General features: G+C 31.8%; 1 protein-coding gene across 2 annotated transcripts; it reads right to left on the bottom strand.

Moving 5' to 3' along the window:
- Positions 1-3,068: 3,068 nt before the first annotated feature.
- LOC137811232 (lysine-specific demethylase JMJ13) lies at positions 3,069-9,684 on the bottom strand. 2 transcript variants are annotated; one of them, XM_068612891.1, is made up of 11 exons: positions 9,016-9,684; positions 7,523-7,865; positions 6,748-6,904; positions 6,437-6,656; positions 6,234-6,287; positions 6,075-6,154; positions 5,685-5,962; positions 5,174-5,569; positions 4,478-4,890; positions 4,079-4,357; positions 3,069-3,916 (listed from the first exon to the last, which is right to left on the bottom strand). In XM_068612891.1, exons 1-11 carry the CDS (start codon positions 9,016-9,018, stop codon positions 3,563-3,565), a joined length of 2,577 nt encoding a protein of 858 aa, XP_068468992.1. In that variant the 5' UTR covers positions 9,019-9,684; the 3' UTR covers positions 3,069-3,562. The 2 variants fall into 2 exon arrangements, with proteins under 2 accessions (XP_068468992.1, XP_068468993.1); XM_068612892.1 differs by having other exon boundaries at positions 3,069-3,965; positions 9,016-9,446.
- Positions 9,685-20,691: the final 11,007 nt, after the last annotated feature.

Below are 20,691 nucleotides of genomic sequence, written 5' to 3'. Positions count from 1 at the left end.
ACAGTCGCGCCAAGGGTCGACGAACACACCTTGCCCTAGACAGTTTCGCCTTCACCAACTCCACCTCCAATAGCTTCTCCGAAATCAGAAGCTACCGAATAACAAAAACTTCCTCCCACTTCACCTTCTTCTGACCCTGCTTCCGTGTCCACCTCTGAGAAACCTCCATTCCACTTAGCATAAAATCTTTTATATTCAAGATTTGGGACTCTCTCCTCCTCTTCAAGCAACACCTTACACGAAATACCATTGATACAAATATCTTTCTCCAACCTAACCGAACTGGCTACCGGTAACTTAACTTGAAAACGAGCAAACTCTAATACTTCCTTTTCCAAGGTTACGTCATCTATCTGAACCACTTCCCCAACAAGAGCACTAATACTAACAAAACTTTGAGAACACCAAAGTTGTAGAGGGATGCCTCTACACCGAACCCAGGCAAACCTCTCTAACTAAAAATGAACCATCCCAGGGGACAACCGAAGAAAACAGTCCATCAAACCAAGCTTTGTTCTCAGCAATAAGCCTCTCGAGAACTCCCTCGTCATCACAAGACAGCAGAATAGACCTCTCCCCAAGATATCTTAGCCTAACAAGACTAAATCCTCCCATGATAAAGCTTTCCTTAATCGATTGCATACAAGATACCTCCCTAATACAACCAATAAAACATCCCTCTAGCCAAGAGGTCAATTCCACTTGTACGTTAAAAGAAGTAGCTCTCGCACTCTCATGTGAGCAGTTCGCAAACTCGCCCGAAACTACAACGTGAGCATAGGAAACCTTCTTCTGCTACTCCTTCGGTTTCCAGACATTCCTAACACGAACCGGTCTTGACTTGGCGTTCCAATCTTTCCTTGTCACCTCACTCCTCCGGTACTTAGGTAGGTTCACCTGTAATTTCCACATACCTATCCATATTGTATCCAGTTCCCTTTCCAGACAAAAAAAGTCAGCCACACCATGAAACCTAACAAACCCAAACCTTTGATTCCTTGCATTAAGTTTTCTAGAGATGAAGACATCCAGTACTCTTCCCCATCTTTGGAAAACTTTCCACAAATCTCTTTCGAAGAAGTGATCGGGAAAGTTAGTAAAGAAAAATGAAGTATCAGCCATCGTCTTGCACCCTACCTCATCGGAAAAAACTCTCAGCCTCACCGAAAAAATCTCTCAATCTCACTGTGTTTCCCTCTCCATCTTGAGTTCTAGATACATCGCTTCTCACTTCGCGTATCAATGAAAATTTGAATATGATTCTTTCACTATTTCTATAAACATTTTACAAATAAATTTTATTATAAAACTAAAATTGGTGTCCTGAAAGTGTTCTTAGAATGAGTTAAATAACATATACTTAATACGAATCTATTAAAAGGTATTAAGTTACAATGAATTTCATTAACAAGTTGTGATTGTTGTTGTGAATAAGATATAATAATGAATGTGTATGATGATTTAGAATAACTTATAACGAGCTACTCTCTCACTTATGACTATTATAATTGAATTTTGTATGAACACAAATGATGTTGTACATCTTATTAGTAGATTTAGATAGACTTGGAAAATTTTATATTTTATATACTTTCTATTGAAAGGTTTTGTATATAATTTTGTAAAGAATAACAAATCTAATTGGTTATATATATAAAGAAAGAAAGAATGAAAAAATTAACCTAACAGTCGAGGGAGTAAATATCTAAAGTGATTAATATACATGCTATGTTAGATATCAATAAATACAGCTGCAAATGCTTGTAACTAATAACTATAGTCAGATGTGTTAAAAAAACTGATAAGCTAATACAAATTATATCAATAAATAGCAAGAAATGTAATTCTCAAACAAATTCTCTCCAAAAAATCTCAGACAAACCATTACCTAGTTGAATACTCCTGTCTCATGAAGATTCCTAGAAGGGCATTAAAGACAAAATCTAAGAGATTTAAATAATGGAACTAAAAATAGTCGCAGGAGAATAATATTGGAATTTGGATTTGGTTTTTAATACATTGTAATTTAACGTTTGGAGATTATTTATGCGTATATAAAACTTGTAAATTCGAAAATAAAATAAATGTGTAAGAATTACTGAATTATCATCAATTGAAGTCAGCTAAGTAACATACACTAATTAAAGGAAATCTTCGGATCTTACTAAAATAGTATTCTAAGAACATAGAAGTTAAAGAATATAGAACATAGTTTGCTAAATACTCTTAATCGCTTAAAAGGTAATTATTTTATATATATTCGTCTGAATGTTTAACTTTAGTTTTCTTAACTAGACGACAATCCTTAAAACATTCCTAGACAACCTGCAAGATAGCTTGAACAAAATATCTAAATAAAACGAACAAAACCTTCAAATGCCTTAAAACAAATATATTACTCGAACATTTTTATTGCGGTTGTGCATCCGTGGCTATGAGACAGCTGGATACAAAACAAACAAATACCATTTTAAAAAATATGGATAGTTTTATTACACAAGTAAGTTTGATTTTAGACATAAATAAGTATTTTTGGAAGAAGTTATCACTGTGTATAGATCAACTAAACAAATTTTCCGGTTAACCAATTGACATAGGTTAAACTAACAAATATTGATGCTGTCTAATTTGATGTGAATAGTCTCAGAAACATGTGACCTCTGCCACCATAACAAAGCTACCTACCCACAACAATTTACTCCTGTGGCGTGTTATTAAACTAAAAAGTACAATCATCATTCACCATGAATGCCGCGAACTTTTCACCAGCGGTTCATCTTGACAACATTGTAGGGGCTAGGAAAAATAGACAGCATAATTTTTATTATCTTTTAAAACAATTAGACAGACTATACGTAATTATTACGCATAAAAAGTATTATTCTTAGCAGTTATATAATCCACTAAAATGTTTCATGATAATTAGGAATGTGGTAAAGAATAGTATATTACACCAAATGATTTCTTGCTCTGGTTCATGAAATATATGATCATCATTAGTTACAAAAGAGCAACTGCCCTTCACCGAATTTGATCAGCACAACAAATAATGGACGAACTGTAAGGTATTGAGAGAAAATGAGAAATTTCCCTGAACTTTATTCAAGTAGTTCTAGGTACAAAGAGGACCTATTGCTACAAAAAGAATGGATTAACATCAGAAGGGGAAGCAGCTGATAGAATTTAATGAGAAAACAATGGAGAGACCCAAGTTCCTAACAGACCTAAACAACTGGTGAGAAGAAAAATACAAATTTACACGGAAATAATTGTCGCTAACCCGATTTCTAAGTCCTAACTTTGCAAGTCAGGTTCACCAACCAAAGTTGGAAAAACACCTCGGCGCGAGAACCCAAAGGATCACCACCCGTGCAGATTCCAAATGTTGGCCTGCACAAAGAATGTAATTTCATATCCTAATACGTTAATATCTTGCCGCTGCTTGCTCCCTTAATCAATGATTTGGATTTAGTGTATTGTTAGAAAGCCCGTAAGCTAAATGAAGTTAGCAAATTCAGACTCTTGATCGCGTTTCACAATCATTTCGAGCCAACTTGAAACATCAATTCAATCTGCTCTCTAAGCCTAAAAACGAAGGGCCTCGGACTTTAAGGCGCTTTGGCTCCATCTCAATGGAAGGCGGTGCCCTAAATGTCTGTCGCTGCAACAACCTATCTTTCCGGTGTTGGTGGTGATCTCGTTGCATACTTATTTCCTCGTTCCCTAACTTCTTATATCTTATAGAAATGGGAATGCCATTACCCCTTGCAAATCTGTCCCTGGAGGAGACTTCAACACGACCTTTATGGTTAACAACAGGGTGAGTGTGTTTGTAACTTGATTCATGGGTTCTGCTGAAATCCATTGGTTGATCACTCTTTCCTTCAGGAAGGACTTTCTTCAGTCGTTTTAGTCCCTGCTCATATAGATTACAATGTCATCATGGTCCATTCATATAGCAAAATCTGATAATCCATTTAGGAAAGAGGAAACATTGGGAACGTAAGTTGAGCGCTGAGATAAAATGGCAACGGTGTACATTATGGACTAAATAAGTAAACTAAATGTTTGACAATACCTGCTGCTCAGTCTGCTTCGAAGACATGACATCATTCATATGTCTCCTCTCCGCTTTAAGAGAAGAAGGGCGCTTTACCCTAAATATCTCTGAATCAGAATCACTCTCGTCCGCGATGGGCTTTGTATCAAATCTCTGAAGAACACCCTGTGGTTTACCCGAGCTTTCATGGCACACAGCAGGGGATAATGAAGATTCACATGCACTGTTGGATATTCTTTCACCAAACTCCTCAAAATCAGCGATACCTTCTAAATTGATATTAGTTTGCCCTTCAGCCTGTTAGCAGAATAAATAATTAACAGACAGTTTAGCTCCAGAATCGATAATAGCTGTTTAATAACCTTAATGAAATAATATGCAACGTCAATATTCAAAAACCATATTCAGATTACTTACATTTTTGGGATTAGAGAAGCTCTCAAGAGATTCAGAAAGAGTGGACGTGGCTGATGAAAATGAAACGTCAGACACCATGGGTATTTGATTTTCAGAGCAAGGTACAAAGAGAGATTGATTCTGTGTACTGTATTCTTGATTATTTGTTGAGTGCTCTGGAGTTGTATAAAATTCAACAACAGAATCAAGTTTTAGCTCACAATAAGGAATGTATCCATTTGCCTCGGCTCTCTGAAACATATTTGATAAAGGATACGCATACATGTTTTGGCCACTTTTGGTTTGCTTCCTTATCTCATATGATATCCCATCTTCCTGCTCAAACATCTTGGCTGCAGCTTCCATATCCATAATATCCTCCCTCATATAAAGTGTGTGTTTGCTCCCACAGGTTAAGTCAAGAGAATCAACATCTGAATTCTCAAAATTTAAAGACATAAAAAATGAGAATATTGAATCACAAAAAATGCATGTAATAATCAAGTAAATAACTCATTGTGTCCATAATTTATTCTTTTAGTCCAGAAACAAGATATTTTTTTTCCTATTATAATGTCATAGGATATTGAAGAAACAACTCTAAATCCATGAGATTATCATACATGGTAAATAATATTAAGCAAAGCATAGAATAAAATAACACGTAACAACCAAACATACATAACACATTAGTAAATGACAATGAGCAAAGCTTACCGTGACGTAGGCATACAGGATGCGCATGACAGTTGCAGTCAACATAAGCTATGTAACAGTCACGTTTGCAAAGGCTACAGAGAATTGTGCCATGGGAATGAGAAGAGAAGCTTATACAAGCCCTTGATTTCGTTAGAAACCATCGCGCACAATGATGAAATCGCATCAAGTTAACAAATGAAATCTTAATGCTATTGTGAGAAAAGAAATCAGAAGAGGGAAAATCAGAATCTTCAAGTTCCAAGCATGTACGGAGAAGCATTGCTTCTTTGCATAGAAGTTCTTCATGAGGCAGTAAAGGAACCCTGTTAAGAAGTGCATATCTTCTGCTAGCAATAGCCCCTAACGGAAACCAATCACCAATAGCAAAATTCACTGCTTCTCCACAGTTGAAACCTACAATTGTAACGAATATTACATGGATTAGTTTTTTTAATTTATTTACTTCACATGCAGTGAATAGGTGGGATATCATTCCTGGGACTACAAAATAGAAATGAGAAAATCTAACCATGACTGAAGCCAGCATGATAGGCCCTAGGGAAAGTTATTATAAACTCGCCAGGCTTTTGAACAGCCTTGTAAACAGGGACTTCATGCTCCAACAAAATATTTGGTGGAAACAGAGTTGTTTTCCCCAGGAGAACATCAAAGGCACCATCTTCCCCATCACTTGATAAAATATCATTAGTGTACACATGTTCTCTCACCACCCTTTCAAATTCCAAAGCTGCATGACCTGGAATACCGTACCATGTTTTGGATGCCCCACAGTGATGATAATTAATGCTGTCATAACAATGTAATATATTAATATCAATAAATAAACAACTAAAGAAGAAAGTCTTCAGTTGTGATAATTTTATCATGAACTTATTATGAAAATAAGCAACATTTTTACCTGTACAAATAATGATCTTCCACATGCCAAGCAAACATACTAAACAGCATTCCAATGTAAAGCATGGGTTCCGTTACTCCCTGGAATGAAAATCTAATATTAATTCATGTAAAAAGTATATTACAAAAATGACTTGACCAGCATAAGAAACTATCATACCGGAATTAATGTTTCCAAGAGACGTAAACTTGATTTGGGCAACCTTGAAAGTTTCTGAGATCATAGAGAAGGAATTGTTTAATAAGTTAACTACTATATCAAGGGAAAAGCCAAAACGTATCTTTGTCACAGATATTCTGCTCTTCTATAAAGAAAGAAAAAGGATATCTAAACAAATAGTGAGACACCAATAAAATCAAGACCTTCAAATTCCATTTGCTGTTCCCAAGCTGGTCAATGGGAGAAGACGAAAAGGCACTGCCATCAACATCACATGCATATTCAACAGTTTCCATCTTCCCACAACCAATTTCATTCCAAAACTCTTTTTCCAAGTATGTGGCAGGAAGGCATCCAGAACTGCAATATCTTCTAGCAAATACCTTGTTTGCCATTTTCTCAAAATCACGAAACGTGTAATTTCTGTTTAAATTAATATTTATTAATCAAAAAGGCAATAATGCAATTAAAATCACATAATGCAAATATTAATATAATCAGTAGGGAAACCGACCTTCCACTCATAAAAAACGTGACTTTGTCTTCAGAATCCCATTCAGCAAGGCGAAGAGGCTGCACTCTAGTTGTAAACTTGAATCCTGCTTTCTCCTTCATTAAGACAACCCCAGCAGGTACTGAAGCGCTCAAAGGAGAAATAATCTTGCATATACCTGAAATTTATCACAAGATTCAAATAGAAAACATTTAGGTCAGTTCTATTGCTCAAATGGTTTCATCTATCCCCTCCCCCAATATACAAGGAGGCTACTTTCATTTCATCATGCTGAATAGAATTTAACTACCAAATTCCAAAATAACCAATAGTAATCCTCACATTTAAACCAAAGGTTTCAGAAAAAAATACGAATATAGAATACCTCAGGAAATGAATACAAATAGTGAGTGTTAGGCTAGACATATGATGACACAAGATTGAGAGAAAAATCATTTAATTAATATCTCCACACCATGTCCATTAGTCAGACTTCTTGATTTCATTATGTATATAATCTTTTTAAAGTTTAAGATACAGAAAGAATGATCATCCTTCAGTTAATCTTACATTTTGTATCCTCATCATTCAATGATTTTATCTTTTACAGCACTAATGTTCAATACCCTCTCTACAAACTCAAAAACGGATTAAAGAAGGACAAGCACTGGAAAACCCTGCCATTCCGTGAGTTTTTCAAAACCACATACTGTTCACCAATATGTAATATCAATCCAAAATACTAAAGTGAATACACACTAGAAGAAATAATATTCAACAGACCAAAACTTATTACCATATTTAGAAGCTTCTGGAGCTATCTTTTGCAAATAAATCAAAGGATCCTCAAATTCCTCTTTTGTTGGCGAATACACAGGACACTCTGGAATTGAATCAGTCCAGTCCAGGTCATTTGTATCAAACTTATCCACCTTGCGTTTGGAAAAGACATCAGCATTACCATGCAATCTCATGCCACATGATGATGAAGCTCTTAAAGCATCTCCTCCACTTCTGTTCATCATGTTAGCAATATTTGTCTGGGTGGCAGTGACAGATTGTGCACGCTGAAGCCTTTTACGCTTCAAAAATTCTAACCCATTCCTAACTTCCTTAGATAAAGTCACTCTTCTTTCCACCTGTATTTCAAACATTTCACATTCAGGATTTTAAATGTAATGCTAGAGTGAAACGCACACGTGAAAACAAAATTAAGTCAATGTGAAAATAGATGGATAGTGATCAACAATGAACATATTGAAATATGTTATGTTAGCAAAACTGGATCGTTGAACTAAGGTGACAAAGCGTCATGCAAGGCATTGCCCGGTAATTCTTCAAATGAACAAAAAGGATGTCAATCCAGCTTGAAAGAATGTATTTCGAAGGAGTGAATGGACTAAAGTTTGAATTCTAGCAAACTAGAGCAATCCCAGGGCGAAAATAAATTCGAATTTCTATCGTATATTACCATTGAGGAGTCAATAATTAGAAGATGGGTCGTTCGTAATGTGGCAACCAAAGTTGGGAACATTATACGAACAGAGTCATTCTGAGTCAAACGTAAGATCACCTCATTCTGAAAAGTATCCGCTAAGGGAAAAAATTGAGCAAAAGTACCTTATCCCAATTTAGAACCACGCAAAGCAAAAGAGTCAACAAAAACAATCTAATAGAAATATTCAACAAATGCATGCGCTGAAATTTGAATAGTTTACTCCTCTCAACATCACTATTTCCACCTTGGGATAAATCAATAAAAAAAAAGTAGCGCAAATCACATAAATTTCAACACGAAAAAGGAAAGAAAATTATAAGCCGAGAAAATTATTAATCATCGGTTAAACTTAATCTTCTAAAATACTATTCCAGAAACTGGTGAGAAAAAAGAAAAAGAGAAGAACCGTGTTCCTCTTTTCTATTCTACTAATGATTTTCAGAGAAGAACCATGGTTTACTTACTGGAGAAAAAACATACACTCTAACAAAATGCACCTTAAGCATCCCTCAAGAACATCAGTTGTGTATCACACTCTGAATCCCAAACACGAAAAACATAAACGAGGGAAAAAGAAAAATATTAAAAGACGTGATTTGAAAAAAATCATTATTCAAGCAAACAAAACAACAGGAATCACATCAAAACTGTAAAATATTGTAACAATGTCCGAGATCTGAAGGAAGAGCAGAAGAAGATACATTATCTGGAGAGTTCCAAGCATTAGCGAATCAAAAACCAAATAAAAAGGCAATACAAAAAAATTTCTGAACAAAACACGATTGGCCTACCATTTCATTACGAAGTCGCTCCCTGTAGGCCTCCGTCTTCGTTAACTAGTACAAAAAATCGCCAGAAAAAGCAGGCACGATAAAAATCTGAATCCAAACCCTAAACAACGATCCTCAATGATGCAGATTAAGCGCGAGCCTCGAATAACAACCAGGCTCGCCACATTCTCGAAGAACGCCGAATAGAAGGCTAAAACCGCGTCACAGAGAGATCCAACGCCTCGGAGATGCTACAAAAGCAAATTGCGAGAGAATGCCAACGTGAGAATGAGAAGACCGAAATCAGCTTCCTCTGGAGACGCTGAAAAAGGGACGCGGAAAACGAAAGCGGTTTTCCGGCGAACGGGGGAGGTTTTCCGGCTGTACCAGAAAACGGAGAGAAATAGTGGATGAGGAAAGAGAGGAAGCGAATGCTTAGAAAACCGAAAAAGGGTAAGGAAGGGATAATTTATAGTTTTATACTCTAAACTAATTATCTCTTTATTAGTTCAGAAAACCGAATAAAAAATATACTTTAATTATTCATTTTATTATTAAAAAATAATTAAATTAAAGAAACTTTGGGAAGTGGTTGTTATTAGGTGGTTCAACGAAAACAAAACGTGCCGTCCAAATTCGAAGACGCGTTTTGGGTGTAAAAGGGATTGAATTTTTCCCGTTCCGTGTATTCACGGGATCGCCGTTACTGTTAAGTGGATTTATTTATTGGCGGGTATAGAATTGAAGAGCCGGTGATTACTACACTGTAGAAAAGGGTAATTTGGTAATTGTTCAAGGACGGTATTACCAATGAAAGGCAAGAAGAAGGAATGATCAAGTGGGATAAGACTGGGGTCAATTACATATCCAACTTTGACATCGAACCGTTGATTTTCTTCGTCGTTTACTTGAAACCGTCCAAAGTACGTGAACGCTATCGAATCAGAAAGCTCCAGGAGCATGTGTACTTTTTCTGTTCAACGGCCGGCTTATACAGGATAACTCTCACCTACCTTACAGTTAGTTAAGCCTTAGGAGATGAAATGACGGGTTTGTCCTTGTTCAGTTAAGTCCCGTTGTCACAACGAGAAAGGTGTTTCAGGGTTTTTTTCAATGACTTTGGTAAATAAGTAAAATAGGGTAATTGTGACCTGACATTATCGAAAGGGATAAAATGTGAACTAATATACAAACTATCCCATTCTAAGTCAAAGCAAATTGTCTTTTCTCTTTTCCTTTTTTTCTATTTAATATTCAAATTATTTTAAAATTATGATATTTACCACAATAGTTTTAAAAAAATAGGTTATCATAAAGGAATAATGTCATACTCCGTTCTTTTTTCTTAATCAGTATTTTTAAAATATCAGCTATTGGTTTATTTTAATTATTAATAATGTAAAATATACATCTAATTCTTAATTTACAATTTTATGTGCAATAAAAGTGTTATCATTGTTATTTATATTTATTATAAAATATAAAATAGTTTTTAAAAAATAGTAGTGATATCTATTAAGAAAGAAAGTGACCAAAATTGAATATAATGTTTTTGATTGGTTGAAATGTTGTTTTGAACTTTTTGTTAGGCGGAGGTTGGACTAATGATTAAAATTTGATATGGTGAGGAAATAATGGAAGTAAGATGATATTTCACACTGGCCTCATAAAAAATTTAATCCGTACTGATGTGAAATGGTTAGGGTTAGGATGTAATTTCAAGAAATAAAGACTAAAAAGAAAAAAAAAATTAATTTGGAGAACAGGAAGTGACAAAAAATGTCTTTTATTAATAATTAAAGTAAGTGGCACGCAATAAATGCGGCAATGGACACACGAAACCTGTTATTATTAACTGTGGAAGGCGAAGCTTCCCTGCTTTGCGTGTAAGCTCAGGTTGCGGATACTCGCTTAAAATAGCTGTGACTGCTGCTGAAAGCAGGAAGGGTATCTTGGTAATGTTGATGAGCCAGTTGGGTTTTGGTTGGAGGAGTAAGGGTAAAGATTCTGTTTCTGGAAAGTTCTTCAATTGACCAAAATACCTGATAGATACTGCGAATTCACATAAATACCTGTGGCTATTGAGTATGCAAAACTTTGTGCTGTGACTTACAAAACAAAAAATAATGTGCAGGGACCACAGCACAACCAACCAGCCTTTGTCACAGCTCACAAGTGTAAAAATTGTGTGAAGGGTTAATTAATTGCTTGGATAAGATGAATAGAGTATATGTAAATTAAAGTTACCAGATATTTAAAAAAAAAAAAGTGTCAGTGAATGAACTAAGAGTGAAGAAGAATTGGATATTGGATATGAATTTTAATCCATATCACAGATATGATGGGATGGGACCATGAGGAATTGGATTGGATAGGAGATAATTGAGGAGAGGCAGAGAAGTTATGATGCCGCATTTATAAAGGGTAGCTACAAAGTTAAATGAGGCAGCTAGCAGAGATGATGATGGGTAAGCATCCAAGTGTTTAAGAAGGGTTAACTTTGGAGGTGTCCATTTCCAAAGCACCGGCGATCTTGGAAGTTAAATGACCCAAAATGGGGTGAATGACAATGTCATTGGAGAATTTCAGTGAGATGGACCAAGTTCCTAGTTGCTCATAAAATAAAGACAAAAAAGGCAAAATTAGGAAAAGGATTATGCATACAAAAAGACCCCACCTCTTGCTTTATCTTACTCCCTTTCTTATCTAAAACATATTCATGTTATCCGTTTTGTATTAAAAATGAAGCACCACCTTCATCATTCACATAAATAAATAAATACCTAAAATAAAAAAATGAAGAAAATAACTAAATGATTAGAAACAGACACAAGCCATGATGTGATGGGAAATTTGGATTGGGAGATGATCGTGTGACTGCAATATTTGAGCATTAAAAGGCACATGGATTATCGATCAAGGTTGTGCAATACCAGTATAACAAAACCGTTGACAATTTTAGAATGATAATTGTTCGGTTGGGTAAAGTAACGAACGTGTTCAGATCTAGAATGACTAATCAAAATTTAGCTATTCATTTTATTTCATTTTTAGTTGTTATTATAGCTATCATATAAATTATATTATTATTTTATGGTTGAATAGGAATCTGTGGTACACGAAAGATACGAAAAGATGTGAGGTTTTGATGAGGATAGTTGTACGCCGAAGCATTCCTTAATTACGAAGCAGATTTGACAGAAAAGAAGGTCTTATTAACAATTCATCCATTTCCCACGCAACGTTGTTTCTACCAGTTCTCTTGAAATGCAGCCAAAGTAAATAATGTTCCAAAGATTCACGCCCAAACATAATCTAAGAATCAATCATTGTGATCCTATCTATGGGGCTATGTCACATTCTCAATGCACCATTGCTTAAGGTATCGTTAATATTTTAATAATTAATAATCACTTAATTAAGCCACAACATGAAGAAGAGAATAACTCCTTTTGGAAACAACTCACTCACCAATACCTACATACTTTTTTATTTCAAACTCTACTACCACCCTTTACTACCTACTATTCCCGGTCATACTCAAACAAACCAGCCATTATTTAAGTTAGTTTAATTGGTTATTTAGTAGCTTCCGTTTGAGTTGACTCTAAACCCTTTCACTTCTATTTATAGTTATTTCTATTAATGACATATTAACTGTCTGTGTTAAATAGATGCTATTATATATGAGTGAATCATAAATATCTTTGCTTATATCTAAAATGTAATTTCAAATTTAAATTTGACAACTTCTATTTCTTCTAATTTTTCATCCACCAACATCAAAAGAAAGGAGTTAACAAATCAACAACAACCAACCATCCATTATTAAACCTAATTTTTATATTGGAATATAGTTGGTAGCGGTAGGTTTCCAGTGGAAGAAATTTTCAGTGACGTGTGTACATCAAATAATGTTTTAAGTTTGGTTCTAGAACATTGTTTTTAAACACCAACGATCACTAATTCGAATTTTAGTCAAACAACATTACTGTAAAATAATACATTTATTTTAAAACTTTTAAACATAAATATGAAAAAATATATTCAACGGCTAAACTGAATTCAATCAATAATAAAAAACTAATAATAGTTAATATTTATATAAAGTAAAAAAATTAAAAATATAAGACATTATTTCATTAAAAAAAACATCATAGTGTAATGAATATCAGCATCTTGTTAAAAATAAATTAATAGGAATACTCAAGCATTTAGATTGGTAGTTACATCATATGTTCATATATCTAGGACGTGATCGATTTAGTGCCCTATTCTATTTTTGCTACATATAAAACCCTTCAAGTTAACCATAATCATGATATTAGTTTCTGGTTTAGTGTATATAAGAGAAAAATTCAAATAAGTCACATTAAATTCTAAGTTAAAATATAGTTTGCACCAATTTTATTTTATTTTTGGAAATGGTTAGTTTCTTTAACATTTTTTTCAAGTAAAATAGTTTTTTTTTAAAATAATGAGTGTTTTATCACCCTCCTTTAACCATTATAGGTGGAAAAATAATTCTTTCATATTTTTAACACAATTATATTGCAGAAACTCAAACTTTTTTTTAAGTTTAAATAACTCTAGGTAATTATAGTAATAGTTTGGGTTATATATCTAACACATTCTTAATTATATTAGATTAATAAACTTTCTTTTATGGATAAATATTAATGTCAAACACCTAATTTTGATTATCAATGGGATAGTTCAACCACTCATTATTAGAATGAATACCTTATCATCCTTTGCACAAAGATTATTTATTCAATTTTATTATCTTACAATAAGGTCAAAAGGACCTTGCTATATAGAAAGAAAAAAAAAACAAGTTAGTCCACTCAACTTGCAAAAACAAGTTAGTGAAGTTAGGCACTAGTATATAGTACTTGATCTTTGTTTTTATCTCATATTTGTTAAATACTCATTTGTCATTATTTTGTGATATAAAGATGAAAAATATTTTTTTTAGCGAAAACAGCCCGTAGATAACTTGCAATATTTTATTTTTAAATTTCTAATTATTATTTAATTTTTTTTATCATTTTTAATTATTATTTATCAATATTACTTATATATGTGTTTAGGATTATTATTGTATATGTTATTATAATTATTATTAATATCAGACATAAACTGTTGGGACTCAAATTCAAGCCCCTTAAATATTCAAAGAAGTTTCAATCATTATACTAGTCAAACTTTGTTGTTATATTATGATTATTATTATGCTTATTAGTAGGATTATCAATATTAATATAATTAATAATATAAAAAATTATTTAATATTATCAAATATTACACATATTATTAAATATTATTAATATTATAAATAATATTAATATTATTAATTTATAATGTTAATAATATATCCACTGGTTATAATTATTATTTATGAATATTAGTTATGAATTTTATAATTATTTATATTATAATTATATTTTTAATATTACATATATAATTATCATGATGAATATTATCTATATTATTAATAAAAAATTATACTAATAATAATAATTTTTAATTTATTTTGGATATATATTCGTGGATAAATTTGTGGATAATGTAAAAAAATTTTACGGATAGAGATTTGTGGGTAATAATCTGTAGGTAAAATTGAATTTACCTAGGATAGAGTTATGTGGGTAATAATTTGTAGGTAAAGCTCAATTTACCTATGGATTCAGTTTCGTATGTAATACTGAATTTACCTACGGATTCAAATTAGTGAATAATATTTGTAAATAATGCTGAATTTATCTACGAATTCATGTATGTGGGTAAAAATTTGTCGGTAATTCTGAGTTTTTCAATAGTGTTGGGCTTTCGACGGTTGGATCTTTTAGATTATACTTTGATATATGTGTTTGGACTGGTTCTTATCATTCGGCTGCTTGGTCAAGTTCCACTATTGACTTCTAGGTCCAAGGTTGCTCTTAGGTGGGTGTGTACCTACAAGGTGCTCCGATGATAAAGTTAGATTCATCTTATTAAAAAAAATTGAATGTTAAAAAAAAAAACAAATTTGGACGTACTAAATAAAAGTAAAGATACCGAGTTAAAATATAAAAACATTGAAAAAAAAAATCCTAATAATCTAATGACACAAAAACTCACTACTAGGCAGATTAGGAAATTATTAACAGTCTAAATTAGTTTATTTATCGATAGTTGTGTTATTGTGAGTGAAATAAATTTCTGAGTGAATAGTATAGAAAATAATAAAGGCACAGAGAATCTTGGCATTAAAAAATGAAGAAAGAAGGGGAAAAAGTAAGTGTTTTGGAGGGGTGTGTGGTCTGAAAAGAGGCTATGAAACTCCCACTTGTGCAGAAAACAACGAGGCATAATTCTTGGAATAGAGATCTGAAGGTTTTATAGAAAGAAGTGACACGTGCCCTGTTCTTAGATTGGAGAACAAAAACACCGTACGGGAAACACGCAGGTTTCCTCTGTAAGAAAGTTCTGCATGTGGTTAATCAATAACAAGTAGATGGTTCACAAATGCTGTGTTAATTTGGTTAAGTCATTTTTGTTTTCTTACATAACCCAACCATTCCCAAAAAATGAGAACATAATATGAGTTAAAACTTTCTTCTTTCTTCACTACATATGTGTAGCCTTAGTCCATGAATGAAAAGGCAGGTAGTAGGATAGTGTTCCAAAAAGCAAAGCTTCTAAACCAGCAACAAAGATGGTTCTGCTGGTTAAAATAGAGGCACCATTATTGATGTCTCTGTGTATAGTACATATAGGATATACAATGATGAGGATAATATAAATATTTGATTTGGATGAGAAAAATATTTCATCAAGTGCCCTTATTTGTACACCTATGAAGGGTTCTTATTATAATGCCCATATGGCCACTTTTGTTGTTTGAACAACATGAAGAAAAGTAAGACATAGAAAGCAATAATATAAAAAAAAGAGGCAAAGGGAAAGATTAATATCCATAGATAATGAATTTATATGATGAATTTGAACTTGTAGTTTGGTCAAGAAATTTATAGAGAAAGAACTGAGAAATAGCCAAAGGAATGATAAATTTGGACATTTTTGTTTCCCTTTGAGAAGGGGAAAACTCTGATGTAGGGTAATTTTCAAAAGTCAACTATTTGATGTATGTAGCCAAGTATCATAAATTAATCAAAATCTTCAGAAGAATATTCTGTGATAAAGATAATGAGCATGTAATGACGTTATTTTTATTGCCAAAGAACCCTCATGTGCTAGTCCATTCTAGATGCAATGACTTCTAAAAAAAACTTGTCAATTCACAAGATTCACCCTAGAAATTCATTTTAACATTTTTTTTAAAATTAAAAAATGGCATTATTTAATAATGACCTTTTTAAGAGATGATGAAAACAGGGAATTGATTCTACGAATTCCCAGAACACATTATTTGTTCTTATGTATCATTTTATATCTACACATGAGAGTCTGTGTCTTTTTTTTTTATTCTTATAAATATAATTAAATTTATTGTTGATAGCCTTAAGAAAATTCGTATATATAAGGCGTGTTTAAAATATTTATGAAAATTAAATTCTTTTAATTATTAATTGTATAATTTATATTTTATAACAATGATTGGATTTTGTAAGTGTTATTTTGTCAACACCTTTTTACCTTATATTATATAGATCAACAAATTTTTTAATTTCTATTACCTATAAAATCTACTAATAAAGATTATTTTTTTTATTATATATTATAATAACAAATAAAAGTTAAAATATTTTATAACCATTATGTTATATAAGAAAATAATTTTATAATTTTTTGTTACAATTAATATAACGGAATAGTTATATTATAACTAATATAATAGAGAGCATAATAGTCGTGTTATGAGTAGGTTTTAGGATTTATAACTTACAATGTTATAAACGAAGGTGTGATACAATTGACAAAATAGTTACAACAATTGACAAACATAGTAGAGCAGTACAAGATGACTGATGAATAGTTATAACTAATAAAATAATCAAAACTAAATAACTAAAATGTTTATATAAAATCAAGCTTATCATCTAATAATATATATTTATATTTAAAATTAGTTATATAATTTATATTTTATAACAATATATAATAGGATCAGATTTTGTAAGTCTTATTTTGTCAACACGTTTTTTACTCTTTTTTTTAATCTTTTTATATTACATAGATATTTTTTTTAATTTCTATTGCCTATAAAATCTACTAAAGATTAAAATTATTTTTATCATATAATTATAATAACAAATAAAAGTTAAAATATTTATAACTATTTATATTACGTAAAAAAATATTTTTATGATTTTTCGTACATAACTGAACATTTTACGTTACGACTACCGATAATTATGTTATAACTGACAATGCAAAAAATTACATTATAACTAACAGAATATCAAAATATAACATACATAGTAAATGCGTTGTAATTGAGAGTGTAGAGCATAACAGTCACAACGTAATATAATAATTACGTTACCAAATAATAGAACAGTTATAAATGATGGAATAGTACAATTCCAACAATTGACCAAGCAAACCCAAACATAATATAAGACTTACAACTGACATAACAAATGAGAACAGTCAAGCAATTAGAACTGAAAAACTAAAATATGTATATAAGATAAAACTTTTCATCCAATAATATATATTTATATTTAAAATGAAACTTTTATCTAAATAAAATAGTATAGAAAATGTGAAAACACTATAATACCTTTGTTTTTTTAGTTATATACACTATGAATTAGTTTTTGTTTAATTAGATTAGTTGAAAAATAATTAATATTGAGATGGAAAAAAAAAGTACATAAGAATAAATGTGTATGAAACGGAAAAAGGGGAAAAATAATCACAAGTTTTTAATACAGAAAATAACTTGTTTTTTCATATTTGTTTTAAAAATTTAAGCTATTATGTCAAGCAAACAAATTATTTACAAACAATGCTTTTTTATTTCTCAATTTCAGATGAAACTACTGGAATTTGAGTGTGGAAGATCATGTGACGTAATATATTATGCCATTAATAAATAGAAAAAGTATTAAAAATTGAAAAGTAATATTTTTTTGAAGTCAACATTAAATTCTATAAAACATGTAAACACTAAAAACATGTGCATGATATTTAAGTGCCAGGTTTTGAAATTGATTGGAAGCAGAATTTGACTACTTCTAAGGATTCACAAATAGGAAAACAGACTGAGACAAAATCCAAAACCGCAGACACGTAGAAAGCTAGCATACCCACCTCTGACTTAAAAGTACCAATTTAGTTTACTCATTCCCACCTTGGATGAAAACTATGGGTTTAAAAAAAACTTTGTGCATTAAGTTGGAAAAGACTCATTGGGCACAACCTTTTCAGCCACCATTTTGTGCACACTTGACCAAATCTTTGAATTTTCACTTCACACCAACTTTTCTATGCCCCTTCATTAATCCACGTTTCCAAAGCTTGTGTCTCTCACCATACACCATAGGGGTATTACCCTTATGACCATCTCTTGCTAACTTTTTAAATTTTGATTGATAAGGGGAAAACCCACAAAGAATATGTGTAAATCGAATTGAAGTAGGAAAATGGTCACACATTTTGAAAGGGGAATTTACTAGGGAAGGTGTGTTTTTTATGGCTATGGAGGTGGGATTTGTTTTATGGTAAATGAAAGCACCACGTATTTGGGGTAGCTAAAAAGAAAAGAAAAAGTTGAGGCAAACAAACTTTTGAACTTTAACATAAATTTGTGGGTTCACAAGGTAACCAAGTTTTGTGTCCACATTTGGTTGAGAATAGCCTATGATTCACAGCCACATATGCAATAAAAGGAAAAAAAAGAAAAAGAGGTGCTCCTTTGTCTGCGCAATCACTGTTCACAAAGCACTTTTACTTAACCCCACTTGTTTTATTCCCTCGAATCAATAATGTATGTTCTCCAATGTTCATAGTGACCACTTCAATGGCCCAGTATCTATCTATCTATCTATGGTTTTGGTTGTGTGGGTTTTTTTTCCCACCAAATCTCCTTCTCTAAAGCTTAATTTGATTTTTTATATGCATAGGGTTCAATGTGTGGAATAAAGTAAAATCAGATTAAGTTGATCTAACAGGTTCACTTAGATCTACCTAATTTTTTTGCCTAAATTTTGAGTTCCTATTTCCTACCTAAATGCACCATGCAATTCAAGGAATCCCCTGGGGTCTGTGTTGTGGTTCACATTAATATTCTAGCGGTGTGGTAGATTTTTTGATGTGATGTTGAATCATCCCTCCTCTTCCACTCTTCAGGCATTTTCTTGATTCCTCTACACATTACCAATACGCTTTTTCTTATTGTTCACTCACCAATTCACTTTTTCTTATTTTCAGTACTTTTTTTTTTCTTTAATATTGTAATTAAAACAAAATGTAACACCTGAATACTTAGACATTCAGATATAGTTCTAGATTTTAGTATATGATCATTAAACAATCTACTTATATATTGGAGAATGGTGATGTGACACATTCGTTCATATTCATGTCATGAATATAATAAGGTGCGTTGAAGATTTTACCTAACTTAAAACTATTTTTTTTATATAGATTTTTTATTATTAATTAAATTATGACTAAACTTTACTTTTTTAACCGAAAATTTAATACATCTTACCTATTAAACTGGTTTAGATCGATCAAAATCACATTTTTTTAATATGTAATTGGTGTTTTTTTTCAAAATTTTAAAATCTTTTATTTTAAAATTTTATAATATATAATGGATTATAAATTGATTTTACGAGGTTGAATTAAGTTTAAAGTTCATTTATCAATTTAAAGTCTACTGTGTTTTTTTATCGGTAAGAAATGATAACTAAATATGAACCACTTTCAGGAATGATCCAACTCTTATATACAACATTACCTCCTAACAACTGTGGAGGACATACCCATTTACACCTAACCAAATAAAACAAAACTCAAAACTTTTAAATCTGATACATACAAGCCAAATGATGAAGACGTCATTCAGAATAAGAAAAAACAGTTGAAGGTACCTTCAGAATAAGAAAAAACAGTTGAAGGTACCTTGTAGACAATTCACGACCAAAACTTTAGTTGAATAAGTATAAACACTTTTGAAACATTCACCATCTCTTTTAAAATTATCTTATTCTTTAGTCTCTTATAATGAGAGTTTATCAGTTTCATCATCAGCATACATATAATATTTTAGAATAATTTATTAATAAGAAGTAATTTATTTTTAAGAAGAACTTCATGTTCGACTTCGTACAACCAATTTGGATTCCAACTTATGTAGAAATTTGAGAAAGTATGAAAAACTTGTTTTTCTGCCATGAAGATTAAAAAAAAATAAACATATAGAAACAGTGGTTGTTTACGAATTGGGTAAAACATTGTAGACGCAAAAAACAATTGGAGCTTCACGTGCGTAATCACTTAAATTCTAAAATAATTGATCCTTGAGGATTAGAATATTCGTTACCTACTACTAGGAGCTTAATTTAATTCATCAGTATTCACTTTCCAGCACAAAATAGAACAAATAAAATTCTTAGTCTCTTCTACCTTTCAAAGCGATACTATTCCCCTAATAAATTTTGAGTTTACACTGGAATACGTGGCCTGAACTAGTAGATAATATAAAATAAAATAAAATTTGAATATGAATATGAAAAG

Source organism: Phaseolus vulgaris, chromosome 2 (genome assembly GCF_000499845.2).
Source record: "Phaseolus vulgaris cultivar G19833 chromosome 2, P. vulgaris v2.0, whole genome shotgun sequence".
Classification (NCBI taxonomy): domain Eukaryota; kingdom Viridiplantae; phylum Streptophyta; class Magnoliopsida; order Fabales; family Fabaceae; genus Phaseolus; species Phaseolus vulgaris.
Note: the sequence above shows the minus strand (reverse complement) of the source record. Positions and strands in the feature narration are given on the sequence as shown.